Genomic DNA, 15,081 nt, shown 5'->3' with positions numbered 1-15,081 from the left:
TCAATCTTTTCGCCTTCTTTCTCATCTCCTTAGCTGTCTCTCTTTCTCTCTCTCTCTCTCTCTCCCAAGAAACCTCGCAAGCATTTTCTTGAATTCTTTAGTACAGTAAAATTATATTATATATATATATATTTAATAGAGAGAGAACAAGTATTTATTAGACCATCACTTTAGTGATCTATACAAGTTTTGTTTTTAACCATTTGGATGATTATTATATGTTTTGTATTTAAATTCCCCTTACCAATATCCTGAGAGAGAAGTCCTTTTTTTCTTTGCGTACATAGATAAATGTACATATTGCTATTTGTCTCTTGTAAAGATTGAAGTTTTACGCTTTCTTGATGGGAGTGTAAATGGGTTCACTTGAAAGTGGACTGCCATTGAAGAGGGATCAGCATTTGGTGCGTTCTTCATCTGGAAGGGGCAGTAATCATGTTCAGAGCAATGGGTTTTTGGGGCACAGGCCCAGATCAAGATTTGCAAGACTTGTACTTTTCAAGAAGATTGACTATCTACTGTGGATTTGCACAGTTGCTGTTTTCTTCTTCGTTGTGTTCCTGTTCCAGATGTTCTTCTTGCCTGGCTCTATAACGGAGGTTGAAAAGTCTCATAAAATCCATGGTTTGTTTAGGCAGAACGGGGGTGTGAATCATGGGGACTTTACCGTTTTGAAAGAGTTGGATTTTGGCGAAGATATAAGATTTGAACCTTCAAGAATCGTGGCTAAGTTTCAGAAGGAAGTCAGCCAGACTGTTGCTTCAAGAAAGGTTATGAGATTTGGATACAGAAAACCGAGGCTTGCGTTGGTAAGCATTTCATTATTCTAAATTTTTTGTTCGTTCGAGTCTGATTTCTCATCGGATTTGCTGAATAACTTCATAGTTTGTGTTTATTAGCAGTAATATAGTTTATCGTGGGAGCAGCATTGCTAATTGGATGTCTTCATTTGTGTTCGTAGGTTTTTGCAGATCTGTCGGTTGATCCATATCAGATTCTAATGGTCACTGTTGCCGCTGCTTTGCGGGAGATCGGATACGAAATTGAGGTGATTATTTGTGGCTTTTTAACATGAAATTGAGCTGATTTTTTATTGTTATATTATTGCAATTCATTCAAGGCGAGACAGGACAGTTCTTTGTTCCCGCCGAGCTTCTGGGAGTTTTATCTTGTGGTTTCTGATTGTCTCGTTTCTTTCTTTTCTTTTGCTTTCGATGGACTGTACTGTTATGTATTTGATTGCGGTTTTTTATTCAAAATTTAATTGTTTTATGAGGAAGATGGACTGCAGATGACCAACATGTTTGCATGCCAATTGTATGAACACAGAACAAGTGTACATATGGTGACATGTAACTGTATTCAAAGTTGTGCATTGTCATTTATTCGAATTTTTAGCTAAATTTTGCTGTGGTCGTTTGTAGTATTATTATTGAAGGCTCAAAGAAAATATGTATCAGAATTTTATGTATATTCTTTACATAAAGCAAGTGATGGTGTTTAAAACCCAAGGTGACAAAATTTGGCTCAAATTTAGTTATATTTGGTATTTTCAGGTATTCTCACTAGAAGATGGTCCTGTACATGCTATTTGGAGAGACCAAGGACTTCCTGTCAGCGTTACCTCACCAGATGAGAATGCGAAGCTTGGTATAGATTGGCTAAAGTATGCACTGCATTCTTGATTTTAAGATAGATGTATTTCATATTAATTTTGTGCTTCAGTTGTTAAAGATGTCTGAGTATCAAGTATTTAGTTGCCAATGGAACTGATATTGGTTCAGGCCTATAGATCTTTAAGATGATATGCCCAAGAAACAAAAAACAAAGTTGTTTTGAGGAGCAAGGGAAACAGTGAGATAATATGTATTCTGATTTATTTCTCCTGCTTTGCAGCTACGATGGGGTACTTGTGAATTCTCTGAAAGCTGTCTACATTTTATCTTGGTGAGCACCATCACTTCGATTAGACAACCCCTCAAATCATCTGATTGGCGACTCATTGCCTTTGCATTTATTTTGTGATGAAGCTGAACATTCTTGCATATCGTTAAATTAATGTTTTGCCTCACTGAGGATTCTGATCAATTTACCATTTAACTTGAAAGAGAATAAGATTATCCATACATGATTTTCTTTATTGACACGTGTTATTTTATACACTTCAATAAAATAAGACTGAGAAACAGCTAGAAACACCCCATCAGTCTCTCTATTAATCTTCAATTCTCTCTCCCCCATCCCTTTACACGCATACAAACACACAACAAAAATCATCGACTACCTGGTGATCTCTCAATCTCGTTTATTTTTATGATGTTCCGAGGATCTGCATATTAGACTATATCCTATGTTACAAAATTCAATCTTGTTGACAATTGTTTCTTCTTTCCTTCTTTATTTTCACCTTATAATAGCTTGCCTTTAGCTGTTGACGATATTCTTTTCCAATAAAATGAAAGATTTTCCTTTTACTTAACAGTCTTATGCAGGAACCTTTTAGAAATGTACCTGTCATATGGACTATCCACGAACAAACACTTGCTGCTAGGTTGAGACAATACTCTGCTAGTGGCCAAAGTGAGTTGGTTGATAATTGGAAAAAAGTATTCAGCAGGGCCACTGTTGTTATCTTCCCAAATTATGTTTTGCCGGTATGCACTGATTTTCTTCTCAGTGCAATGTTATTCATCATAGTTTCGCATGCTTGTAAGCATATTGTTAATCCGAATTCAATTAATCAAACACTAAACACTCTCCATTCCTTCGTAGTACTGAAAGATAGTTGAGTTGCATTTGGATCTAAAGATTTGGGTTTATAATTTGGTTTTCAAATGGGTTTAATAAAAGAGAATTTGGAATCCTCCATGTTAAATAGAGCGGAAGTATAAAATTAAGTGGAAGAGACACGAGTCACACGACCAAGGTTTGCCATTTGTTCAGAAGTTATTCACATTTTGTAAAACAAAGTACTTAACCATTGGTTTGCTCAAACAAATGAAACTAAACGCAGAAAGAAAAATTCCAGAAAAACAAAAAATTGAAAGTTGTTTATGTCCCTTCCTGTGCATGTGAAAAATATCAAAGTTCTCTTTCAGCAACGGAGAGTATTTTAACTTTTCCTTTCTTTTCATTTGTCTCTTCTCCATTCTGCTTTCACTTCTTTTTATTTCTGAGCATCCATGTCATATTTCTCTTTCAAAAAACCACAACAGTTTGACCATTGGTTTGAATTATTTTTACATTCTGGATTCCAATACGCAATTTGATTGTCAGAATATGGCTTGCCAAAGCCCAAAATAAATGTATAAAATATAAATGATGGTAGCTAAACATATGTAAAGGAAAAATATTTCTGTTATGTTTTTCCCAACTAAAAATACGAGGCAGTGCACTTGCTAACTATTTGTGTAAAGATGCACTATTCTTACCTTCGTCCTTGCTTTTGATTTTCCGTCATTCACCTTGTTAAGGGTATTGGTTTATTACTGGTCATCAACCAAGAAAAGGACCTCTTATAAAGTTACAATGACCTTAGTATAAGTCCCTCAATTTCTGAAGATTTCGGAGTATTCTTTTTCGTGTTTATCTAAGCCATTTAAACCTTAAAACCATCATTTGGAATGAGAATAGTTATGATTTCCATTTTTATTTTATTTTTTTAAAGTTTGTATTGCATGAAAAGGTTCAGTAGAGTGATCCAGACTGTTCTTCAACTTACACAATGTAGGTGGCATATTCAGTATGTGATCCTGGAAACTTCTTTGTCATTCCTGGTTCTCCTGCAGAACCTTGGAAAGCTGATAAGCCAATAGTGTCCTCTAAAGTAAGTCCACGCGTGATGATGGGGTTTGGAGCTGATGATTTTGTTGTTGCCGTTGTGGGAACTCAGATACTGTATGGGGGTCTATGGCTGGAGCATGCACTTGTTTTACAGGCTTTACTTCCAGTTATTTCAGAATTCAGCGATTCTGGTTCTTGTATTAAAATCATCATCTTGACTGGGGATTCCTCCAATAACTTCAGTAGTGCCGTGGAGGTAGAACGCTTTATCTCCAATTTGAAGTGTGCGTGATATATATTAGACTAGCACTATTGGGACCGTACAGATTTGACTTCTTCTCCCCTGTTCTCATGTTCTTTGGCACGAATGACCTTTCTTAAACTTAAATTTTATCAATCCTACTGATCTGATGAAAGAGCATATGAAAATGTATGTGTTATATTATCGGAATATCCTACATATTTTTCTGATGGAAATTGATTATGAATGTTCTAATGGTTATTTATGTTGTTATAATGGCACAAAAGTAACTTTGCAAATAGTAAGAAACGCAGGGTTGTGTGTTTTTCTGTTTCTCACCTACTTCATCAATGTGTTTCCACAGACCATTGCTCAAAGTTTGAGATATCCAAAGGACACTGTGAAGCATTTTTCTATTAATCAAGAAATAGACAACATAATAAGTGATGCCGATCTTGTGATTTATGGTTCCTTCCGTGAAGAACAGTTTTTTCCAGAGATTTTGGTGAAAGCCATGTCTTTTGAGAAGCCGATAATCGCCCCAGATCTATCAATGATCCGTAAATATGTAGGTACTTTGGCTTCTTTTTTGTATGTTGTCCACTTTGGCTGTTCATTAATAGGTCAAGACATTTCTTGATTACTTGTCTTCTATCTCTTGCTGCCATTTGTCCAAATTTCTACTTCTAAAAAGCTTGGTGGAATTTTATGAATTATTTATACTGCCTCTTTTTATTTCACTTTGTAATGACCACTAATTGAATTGGCTACAACTCTAGGTTAGCAACAGGGTGAATGGCTATCTTTTTCCAAAGGAGGATACAAAGGTTCTGACACAGATTATGTTTCAAATGGTTTCAAATGGAAAACTATCTCTTCTAGCTCAAAGTGCTGCATCAGTTGGTAAACAAACAGCTAAAAACATGATGGTTCCAGAAAGTGTGGAAGGATATGCTTCACTTTTGGAAAATATTCTAGTGCTCCCATCTGAAGTTTCCGTATCCCGTGCTGCCGAAGATATTCCGGCTAAATTGAAAACTAAATGGCAGTGGCGTTATTTTGAATCTGTTGCAGATGTCCATTCTCCAAACGTGACCGGTATAATATTCGAAGTTTTAGACAAGATCGAGAAGCAATTCAATCATACCCATAAAGAGAACATGATAACTTCTATTACAACAAACTATACATTTTTGTATAGCATCTGGGAAGAGCATAAATATATTGAAATGGCCAACACGAGGAAAAGAAGAGAGGATGAAGAGGTTTGCTATTTTTGGCAGTTGTCTCGTTTTATGATCTTAAAAATAAGAAAACATATGGATTATTATTCTACTTTTATGTTGTGGCAATGCATTTCATTTTTGATATCTATGCAGTTGAAGGATAGAACTGATCAACCTCGGGGAACATGGGATGAAGTATACCGGAGCACCAGAAGGGTCGATCGGGCATTGCATGAAAGAGATGAAGGAGAACTTGAAAGGACAGGTCAACCACTCTGTATTTATGAGCCTTATTTTGGTGAAGGAACCTGGCCCTTTTTGCACCGAACTTCCCTGTATAGAGGGCTGGGGCTGGTGAGTTTAGCACTTCTGGGATTAGGACAATTTCCATAAGTTGGTTAAAGAAGTTTTTCTGTGTAAATATGATAACCTGTAGTTTTTTGTGTATTTACTCTTTTGTTTCAATCCTTGCAATTATCATTCCAAGTTATTTCTTCCATTTGTTCCACAATCTTTTTTGCTAATTCTGGTGTATGTAATTTGGAGGTATGGCCTTATTTTGGCTGTCTATGATTCATTCCACACCAATATTCACTGTGTGATGCCAATTTTTGGATTTGTGTATTCTCAACTTTTGATATTGTACGGTACTTACCAGACAAAAATCCATAAATTTGGTAATTGCAGTCTACAAAAGGCCGAAGACATGGAGCAGATGATATTGATGGACCCTCACGTCTTCCTCTATTAAATAATGCTTATTATCGAGCTGCATTGGGGGACCATGGAGCCATTTTTGCAATTGCTAATCGGATTGACAGAATACATAAAAATGCTTGGATAGGATTTCAATCATGGAGAGCAACGGCAAAAATGGTATGAGATGAGATTACTTCCTTTACCTTCATCTGGTCATATAATTCTAGTTCTTTCACAAGTTGATACCCCTCCTATTAACTGATGGAAAACAACATATATATTTATCTGATCATATAATTCTAGTTCTTTCACAAGTTGATACCCCTTCTATTAACTGATGGAAAACAACACAAATATTCATCATGACCAAATAAAAGAAAGAATGCATAAAACTTGTAGACTAATCGTTTCCACTGCCCTGTTTGAGTATGTAATTTATTTGCTATGATGCATACCAATTTAGAAAACCAAAAGGGACACAAGACTTGTGTAACTTGAACAATGTTGCTTTGTTTCTCACATGGGGAATTTTGCAGAAATCTTTGTCAAAGATAGCTGAGAAATCATTGTTGGATGCAATTGAAGCCCGAAGACATGGAGATACTCTTTACTTCTGGGCCTCTATGGACACGGACCTTAGGAACCCATTGAAACACGATTTCTGGTCATTTTGTGATGCCATAAATGCTGGGAATTGCCGGTAAGAGTTGAATCCCTTTTACTCATATTTTGATAACATTCCCACTCCCATATGGTAGTGGAAAACGTTGTCATTTTGCAAGGTCTTGAGTAGCTAGCCCGTCATTCTTCACTTAAATTTTTTTGGGCTAGTTTACTGGTGCACGGATGTTGACAAGGCTAGGATTCTGAGCTGAAACGTGATATCTTGTTTTATATCACTTCTATTCCTCGTTGGTTCACATCAATTGCCCCCCAACTGTCTGTGTGGCAGAGCAATCAAACTCTGTATTGTTTGGGCTATTGTATGGTTTGATATATTTATGTTGAAACATGGCCACCACCTGCAAATGCTCGATTTTTTTACAGTTATAAAAGTGCTTATGCTTTCTTGGTTATGGATGTTATATACCTGATTTTTTTTTTGATTGAGTTTTTAGGTTTGCGTTTTCTGAGTCCCTGAAAAGGATGTATGGCGTTAAGCACAACTCGAGTTCTCTTCCCCCAATGCCAGCAGAAGATGGGACTTGGTCTGCCATGCATTGCTGGTCTTTACCAACCAAGTCCTTCATGGAGTTTGCTATGTTTTCAAGGTTTAAACTTTTCCTCAAGACTCGTCAATGCCATCGTCTTTCGTTGCAACTACAATTCTTAATATGAAAAATTTTCCTATTCCAGAATGTTCGTTGACGCGCTGGATGCACAATTCTATGATGAGCACCAGAAGACTGGTCATTGTTATCTAAGTTTATCCAAGGTACCTGTTCCATTGCAATGGCATTTGTTTTTCTATTAGATCCATCAAAAAAGGAGTGGAGTATTTGGCTGGACCCCTATATGCATATTTTAATACTCAAATTCACTGGGAAATGGAATGGATAATTGAATACGTAATATACCATGTGGGATGAGTCGGATAACCATGATCTTGTGCTATAAGACTTGTTATCCCCGGAAAAGATGAAAAGGAATCTTAATCTTATAATATGCACGACATCTGTGAGACATGATCATCGTCAAGACAAATTGTGTCTGCTGTTGAGTTTCTAATATGAGATTAGATATGGTAAGTCAAATTCTTGTCTTTAAACTCAAGATGATTGGCAGGACAAGCATTGCTACTCTCGCTTGCTCGAGTTACTCATTAATGTATGGGCATACCATAGTGCGAGAAAAATGGTGTACATAAACCCTGAGACGGGTGTTATGCAAGAGCAACACAGGCTCAAAAACCGGAAGGGTCAAATGTGGATCAAATGGTTCAACTTCAACACTCTCAAGAGCATGGATGAGGACTTGGCTGAGGAGTACGATTCTGACCGCCCCAGAAGACGGTGGCTGTGGCCCTCAACCGGTGAAGTTTTCTGGCACGGTATGTACGAAAAAGAGAGGAGTTTAAGAAACAAAGAGAAAGAAAAGAAAAGACAACAGAGTAAAGATAAAATTCAACGAATACGTAGACGGACTCATCAAAAAGTGATCGGAAAGTATGTGAAGCCTTCCACAGAGGATTCGAATTCGAACACGACGGTTCTTGAGGCTGAGCTTTTGAGATAGCGCTAACTTTTTATTTTCATCCGAATTTAACTTGTACACAAAATGGATGCCTGGAAATTATTTCCCTGAAAATCCTGTGGATTGTTGAGGTTTAGTTGTATACCAATTCTTTACTTATTTATTTGTTATTCTAAGTTATTGAATTGTAAAGGGTAGATGACACAAGTGTTGTTTGTGTAAATGAGCTAACTCCTGCTTTCAAGATTTGTTGATGAATCCGTGAAAACTTTGCTGTGTATAATTATTTACTCGATATTTTATATTTTATTTTCTATCAGAGCAAATTAAATTAAATTTATATAAATTTTAAGTTGTCGATGCATACTCGAGATCTTAAAACTGAACTTAGGTTTGGTTTGGTTTGGTTTGCTTTTTTGTTTTTTTTTAAAGATAATGTTGGACCTATTTCGTGATTCAAAATTTCAAAGTTAATCACTTTCTAATAGTATTTTTTTGAGAGTTTATTTACAATCCATTTTGTGTTATCTCTTGAAATACTAAGTTGGTTTGGTTTGGTTTGGTTTGGTTTGCTTTTTTTTTTTTTTTTCAAGATAATGTTGGACCTATTTCGTGGTTCAAAATTTCAAAGTTAATCAATTTCTAATAGTATTTTTTTTGAGAGTTTATTTATACTCCATTTGTGTTATTTATACTCTATTTCAAATATAAAATGTATCAAATTTATTCACATGTAGAGTGCAATTAAAAATAGAGTGTAAATATTAGGTCAATTTTTTTTTATTCTAACATTATTAATTAGTTTTTGGGTATGTCTTATATGATTAGACCGTTCCACGGTTAATTTGATCTAAATAAAGAAACAAAAAATATTATTTTTGTAATAAAAATAATAATTTTCATGAATCGAATTAACTCGATTTATATAAGAAAGCAAAAAGTAACATCGTTGTCATTGATAGCAATAATTTTCATTGATTGAATTGATGAAATGGATGTTCCCACAACTCGTGAGATTTTATTATCACGAGAATTTTCATGATAATTTTTATAGCAAACCCCATAATTCAAAAGTTATTTGTAGAAAAACAACGGCCTATCCTTTCTGCTCGAGTACGAGTTCCCACTAATGATTCTTCGAATTTTCCAATTGCAACCAGACAAATCCATCTTCACTCTTACGAATATTCGCTTCGCAGACACACACACACCAGTCCTAATCTCAGTCAAGAATGGCTCTTTTCGGGTAATTATCCAACGATTGTTGATCCCTTTCTTTGATCTGATACCAACGAATGGCTCTCTTAATCACCTCGCCGGAAATCCTATCGCTTGCGGGTGTTCGACGAGAAAATCCGTCGATAATGGCTGCTGGAATCAGGAGGAGCGATTTAAGGTTCAGGGTTTCTTCCAAAGTTACGAATTTGGAAAAGGGTTCCACAGAGCTTCTCAATTTGCAGGGTAGTCACCTGGAAAATGTGAAGCAGAGCGAAACTGCGCCATTTTCTTCGAGGAAGAGTGACGAGGAGGAAGAGGAAAGACAGAACTATCATGTCAATATAGGTTACGCGATTCGGACACTCCGGGAGGAGTTTCCCGAGCTTTTCTACAGAGAACTCAGCTTTGATATCTACAGGTTTTGATTTGTTGTTCTTGATTGGGTGCGTGGTTGCTTCTTCTTCGGTGTATCTGTTAACTATATTTGTTAATGCATTGAAAATGAAAGAAAAGAATGATTTGATGTTCATTTTTGTCGAAATTCAGTGATTGCAAACTTATATTGGTAGTGTTTTGATCATTTGTCATGATGAATCATGTCTTTTCAAAATGCACGAAATTTGGAAAAATGGGATTTGCCTAAAGTGATGGAGATGATTCTTAATGTATAGTTATGGCGAAGAAATATGCTTCAATTGCCATAATCATATGATTTTCTTGGGCTCTGTCTTCATTAATCTTTTCTTCCCTCCGTAGGGATGATATTGTTTTCAAACATCCGTTCAACACATTTGCTGGCATAGAAAACTACAAATCGATCTTTTGGGCTCTGAGATTTCACGGAAGGATATTCTTTAGAGCCTTGTGGGTTGACATCATAAGTGTGTGGCAGCCTTCTGAGAACATGATAATGGTTCGTTGGATCGTCCATGGCATCCCGCGCATTCCATGGGAGAGCCGTGGCCGTGTCGATGGCACCTCAGAGTACAAGCTTGACAAGTATGGAAAGATCTACGAGCACAAGGTTCACAACATCGCCCAAAACGGCCCACAGAAGTCTCATGTGCTAGCTTTGGATCGGTTGATTCAATCCATAGGCTGCCACTCGACCCCAAAGCCCACTTATTTCGAGTTTTCATCCTCTCGGATGAGAAATTTTGTGCCATTGCAGAAGTTTTTGGCGATCAAGCATGTCTTTGCCACGGTTCTTACCAGTTCTTTGAGATCCAAGACCGAAAGATAGCGGAGGAACATGAAGCTTGTACGTGAGTTTCGGTTATGATTATGGCATAATGGAGCTGAGACTTCACATAGGATTTTGAAATGTATCAAATATGTATGGTGCCTATACCTTGCTCGAGTTCCTAAACTCGGAGCTTTACTGTAAAATATAGAACAATACAGAATATAAATTTTCTGCAAGGCTAAGCATCAATTCAATTGCATGACTAAATAAACTATAATTTTATTCCTTGAAACAAAAATAATGTCGTGAAATCATAAGTTGAAAACTTGTAGTTCAAAAGGCAAAGTGTCTATCATAAACAAGCCTAGTAATTATTCTAATAAACGATGAAATAACAAGCGGAAAAATCGAGTAAAAGATCACGCATTCTTCATCCATGTGTGTTAACAGCCTCCCAAAGCAGATTTTTCGGAACAGGGGACGAGAAATCCCGAGCCTCAAGAGCAGCATTCCTCAGTGTCTTTAGTGTCCACAAGTTGGCCTCGTAGAAGGACAAGCTTGTGTAGGGCAAGTTGTGCTTCTTGCATAGATCGCGCACCAGAGGCGAAATACTCCTCAAATGGCACCTAGGCAGCCTAGGAAACAGATGGTGCTCGAGTTGGAATTGTAGTCCACCGAAGAACCAATCCATCTTAGACGAACACGAGATATCGATCGTCCCGTTTGTCTGTTTCTCGAACCAGTCATTCCCCTTAGGTGCTCCAACATACACATTTGCTGCAAAATGGTTCAGACAGAATTGTACATGTTGAATTGAGGTGACACAGAAGCTCACCATGACAAACAGCACCCTTTCATTCCAACTAGGCAAACACGATACGAGGAGAGGGAACCATGTCCAGAAAACAAGGATTCCGATTATGTTAGTGACCCTGTCCGGCACTTTACGCCTCGAAAACAATAGCAAAAAGGTCTGTAGATATAGATTGACTCTTGCCCCGCACATCACCGGATAGAATGTGTAATGCTGGTAGCATACAAGAAACCTGGACAGGGCATCGAATGTTAGCTCTCTTCCGTAGAAACAGGACGGCAGCGATTTAAACAGGGCCGGGGACACCGCGAAAACAGGCAGATGCTGGAGGTCTGGATCATAATCAAGACTATTGCAAGCGATATGGTGGGCATTGTGAGTCCATTTCCACCACGCAATGCTGATGCCGGTGAGGCAATTGCCGGTGAGAATCTGCGCCATTTTGTTAAATCCTTTGTTTGTCATTATGGTGTAGTGACCAGAATCATGGCCCAAATAGGCCACCTGGATCCAAGAAAATCCCAGCAATGCTCCAGAAAGCATATGAACCCAGAAATTATCAGAGCACAAAACACCATAAACAGAAGCAGCAAACATTAAGGCAACAAAACAAAGGGAGTAAATCACCCCATGCCCTTTCTTGTCAAACATCCCGGATTTCGAGAAAGTGGAAACCAGGGTTCTATAATCTCTGGAAACCTCAGAAACCTGGAAATCTTCCAGGTGATACCCTGTAAAGAACCTGTCAAGGTATTTCCACGCTGTACCTGGATGAAAAGCGATGAACGCATCAGTGACATCCTGTCCAGCCAGATTCAACAGCGGGATATCCCCGCCAGGATGCTCCTTCGCCCACTCCGTCACGTCGTAGACTTTACCCTGGATTGAAATCCAGAGATCATTACGCTTGTTGTGCTTCTTCAATTCATCAGATGCTATGTATTTCTTCAAGATATCTTCCCCCATTGTCGTAAAACGGCAAGAAAGAACAGATCAAACGATGTATCAACACAAACAAGAAGAGCAATCCAAGATTCAACCCTGAAAACCAACCCCTTCCAATCTGTGATTTAAAGAAAACGGGGGCGGGCGGCTGGTTGAAACCGAAAGGAACCCCCTTTAAGAGGGGCTTTGATTTCGTTTATTCACTCTTTTTTTTTTTTTTTTTCCCTTCACTTAATAAATTTTGAGAATTGAGTTTTATTCTGATTATTATCTCTCTTGCTATCTTTACAAAAAAAACCAATCTTTATGTTGATAGGATTCTTGTTAGCGCGTGCCATTCGGTGAACAGGTGGGTGTCTTTCTAGAATTCTTGGACTCCTCTCGTTGATGTTTGCTAATATTACATGAGGTTCACACAATTTTCAGGATCAGTTTTTCTTCCACCCAAAGTTATTTAATCTTTCTTACAAAGTAATTGAATGAGTTTTTGTCATAAAGGTAGATTTCATTAAATCGTCTAGAATTTGGGTCGATATATAAATAATGAATATACACTTTAATAAGAAAATTTTTTATATTATCTAAATCAAGCTATTTATCATTGAAACGGTTTTTACCTTTCTTTATAAATGTAATGGTTACCGAATCGGGTAGGATTATTATCTTAATCCAAAATAATATTTTTACATGAAAAAAAAAGAAGAAAAAAGTAAATGTCGCTATGCTACACGAGAAGAAACTCTACATAGCTAGCCTTGTACTATAAATTAACTCACTATGACTGGGCATATATGCATTTTATGGTGACCAAATTGATTTGAAACCATCAACGATAGGACCCAAATCTTAGACCCTCGACTTCAAATGCGGCGTGATGGACGAGACCGAGCACGGACGGACCCTTCGAGTGCGTAGTACTACATTGGGGACTTTCTAAGCATATGAATCGGAACAAACCGTGTCTCGTTTTTCTTGAATTATGGCTTTAAATTTTAGGGAGATTTTAGATATGTTTTTTTGGATTATGTTTTGTGGGAAATATAGCCAAAATGATTTGTGTTTTGGTCTTGTAGATGTTCAATTTTGGATTTTGGTCCTATAAGTTACGTTATATTTTGGTTTTTAGTCATTTTTTCATGTAGTGTTGGCATAACATCAGAAAATGCTGATGTGATAGCTGAAAATGCTTACGTGACACTGAAAAATGATGATGTGTCCGTCGTCACGCTAACACTCAAAGAAAAAAGAACTAAAAATCAAAACATAACCTAAATTACAGGACTAAAACACAAAATAAGTAAACTTACATGACTATTTTCGCTATTATCCTTTGTTTGTGAGATATAAACTAATTTATGTCTGATAATTTCATGAACATTTAGCAACCTTTTTTGACCAAAGATCTATAAAGAAAGAGTTATATTTGAGGTCAAAAGAGAGACACTAAGGCGCTAGTCACCTATCTCTCCTGTGCAAACCCTCCTTGTTAAGTTTTTAAACAAATTATGCAATTCGTACACTAAAAGTAACGGTGTTAATTAGACAATTTTATTAGAAATGAAAAGAATTGTTTTAATATAAAAATATTACTTTTCAATGTTTTCATGAACCATCTCGACTCAAAATTTTAATTTTTAATAGTTTGTGGATAGAATTTCGGGGAACCTATGTGCCGACAAAAGTGTGCATATGTTATTGTTACCAACAAAACAGGGGAGCGCAGTGGGAGTCTGACTGCAGAGAAGAGGAGACCTGTGGAATTGCGATCCTTCCACGACAGTCATCGTGTGTACCTGTTCGTTCTTGTATGGCGTGTCGATGCATGATTATTTGTACGGAAGACTTTATATTCGGGTTGACTAAATTAAAATTGTTACCTCATTATATATTTTTCAAGTGATAAAATAGTCATCGATATAAAAATTTAATATACCGGAGATACATGTAAGATGTAAGATTTTTTTTATAATAATTAATTAATTAATAAGTCAGAAAAATAAGATGCTATACAACTTAATTGACTACATACTTCTTACTTAGATTATCTATATTTAGTAACGTGCCCATGTTTGTAGTTTATTAGGCGACTTGTATACATTTTGTTTTGTAATTTTTTTAATAATTTTATGATGACATAGTCTTTCGACGAGGAAGTGTATATGGTTGGATTTGTATTGAATAATGTTAAAGGTATAATAATAAATATCATGTACTGATGGGTTATATATGTAATTGGACTTTATTTTGGGGACCAAACTAATGACTCAATCTATCTGGGTTTCATATTTTTCGAATATATTTATTTGTACATTTTATCAAGACCCATAAATTCTTAAAAGCTCATAAGATGCTCAAGTCCATGAAACTCTTCGAATTTATAAATAGCTCAGCTTCTCTCATTATTATTATTATTATTATTATTATTATTATTATTATTATTATAATATATTGAGATTTTGCTATTTTATTGCGAGATTTTGATAAATTAAATTATGTATTAAATTTTTTATGTTGTAAAAGTATACAAATTTTTGTACTTATAACATCGCTAATTTAGATTTGGGTCATTTGTATTGCTCATAAAAGGAATGTATCAACTTTGTTAATATTGTTCTGAAGGAAAAAAAAATGATATATTGATAACAATTAACAACCCAATATAAATATATATATATATATATATATATATATATATATATATATAACATTATTTTTTTGAGTTAATTGGTAAAAAAAATTCTCATATCATATGTTTGATTATGATTCAGTCTATGTA

At 36.1% G+C, this 15,081-nt stretch overlaps 3 protein-coding genes across 3 annotated transcripts; 2 read left to right on the top strand and 1 right to left on the bottom strand.

Annotated features, from left to right (window-relative positions):
• On the top strand, nucleotides 1-8,446 carry LOC140881608 (uncharacterized). Its single transcript, XM_073287047.1, has 14 exons — nucleotides 1-809; nucleotides 962-1,048; nucleotides 1,557-1,666; nucleotides 1,897-1,947; nucleotides 2,483-2,654; nucleotides 3,731-4,039; nucleotides 4,389-4,592; nucleotides 4,804-5,289; nucleotides 5,404-5,604; nucleotides 5,938-6,126; nucleotides 6,486-6,649; nucleotides 7,068-7,220; nucleotides 7,306-7,384; nucleotides 7,735-8,446. Exons 1-14 carry the CDS (start codon nucleotides 357-359, stop codon nucleotides 8,182-8,184), a joined length of 3,108 nt encoding a protein of 1,035 aa, XP_073143148.1. The 5' UTR covers nucleotides 1-356; the 3' UTR covers nucleotides 8,185-8,446.
• Nucleotides 8,447-9,254: 808 nt separating this feature from the next.
• Nucleotides 9,255-10,744, top strand: LOC140879824 (uncharacterized). Its single transcript, XM_073283745.1, has 2 exons — nucleotides 9,255-9,778; nucleotides 10,117-10,744. The coding sequence occupies exons 1-2, from the start codon at nucleotides 9,438-9,440 to the stop codon at nucleotides 10,601-10,603; spliced, it is 828 nt and encodes a 275-aa protein (XP_073139846.1). The 5' UTR covers nucleotides 9,255-9,437; the 3' UTR covers nucleotides 10,604-10,744.
• A 61-nt stretch (nucleotides 10,745-10,805) lies between these two features.
• LOC140879823 (delta(8)-fatty-acid desaturase-like) lies at nucleotides 10,806-12,591 on the bottom strand. The gene has a single exon (XM_073283744.1). It carries the CDS (start codon nucleotides 12,324-12,326, stop codon nucleotides 10,977-10,979), a length of 1,350 nt encoding a protein of 449 aa, XP_073139845.1. The 5' UTR covers nucleotides 12,327-12,591; the 3' UTR covers nucleotides 10,806-10,976.
• Nucleotides 12,592-15,081: the final 2,490 nt, after the last annotated feature.

The sequence above is a fragment of the Henckelia pumila genome, chromosome 2, assembly GCF_033568475.1.
Source record: "Henckelia pumila isolate YLH828 chromosome 2, ASM3356847v2, whole genome shotgun sequence".
Lineage (NCBI taxonomy): Eukaryota > Viridiplantae > Streptophyta > Magnoliopsida > Lamiales > Gesneriaceae > Henckelia > Henckelia pumila.
The sequence above is the reverse complement of the archived record's forward strand: the minus strand, read 5'-3'. Positions and strand labels throughout refer to the sequence as shown.

Coding starts and splice junctions, on each gene's coding strand:
- LOC140881608 (XM_073287047.1), top strand. CDS start 357: ATGGGTTCACTTGAAAGTGGACTGCCATTGAAGAGGGATCAGCATTTG. Junction 810..961: donor GAAAACCGAGGCTTGCGTTG/GTAAGCATTTCA, acceptor TTGTGTTCGTAG/GTTTTTGCAGATCTGTCGGT. Junction 6,127..6,485: donor GGAGAGCAACGGCAAAAATG/GTATGAGATGAG, acceptor GGAATTTTGCAG/AAATCTTTGTCAAAGATAGC.
- LOC140879824 (XM_073283745.1), top strand. CDS start 9,438: ATGGCTCTCTTAATCACCTCGCCGGAAATCCTATCGCTTGCGGGTGTT. Junction 9,779..10,116: donor CTCAGCTTTGATATCTACAG/GTTTTGATTTGT, acceptor TTCCCTCCGTAG/GGATGATATTGTTTTCAAAC.
- LOC140879823 (XM_073283744.1), bottom strand. CDS start 12,326: ATGGGGGAAGATATCTTGAAGAAATACATAGCATCTGATGAATTGAAG.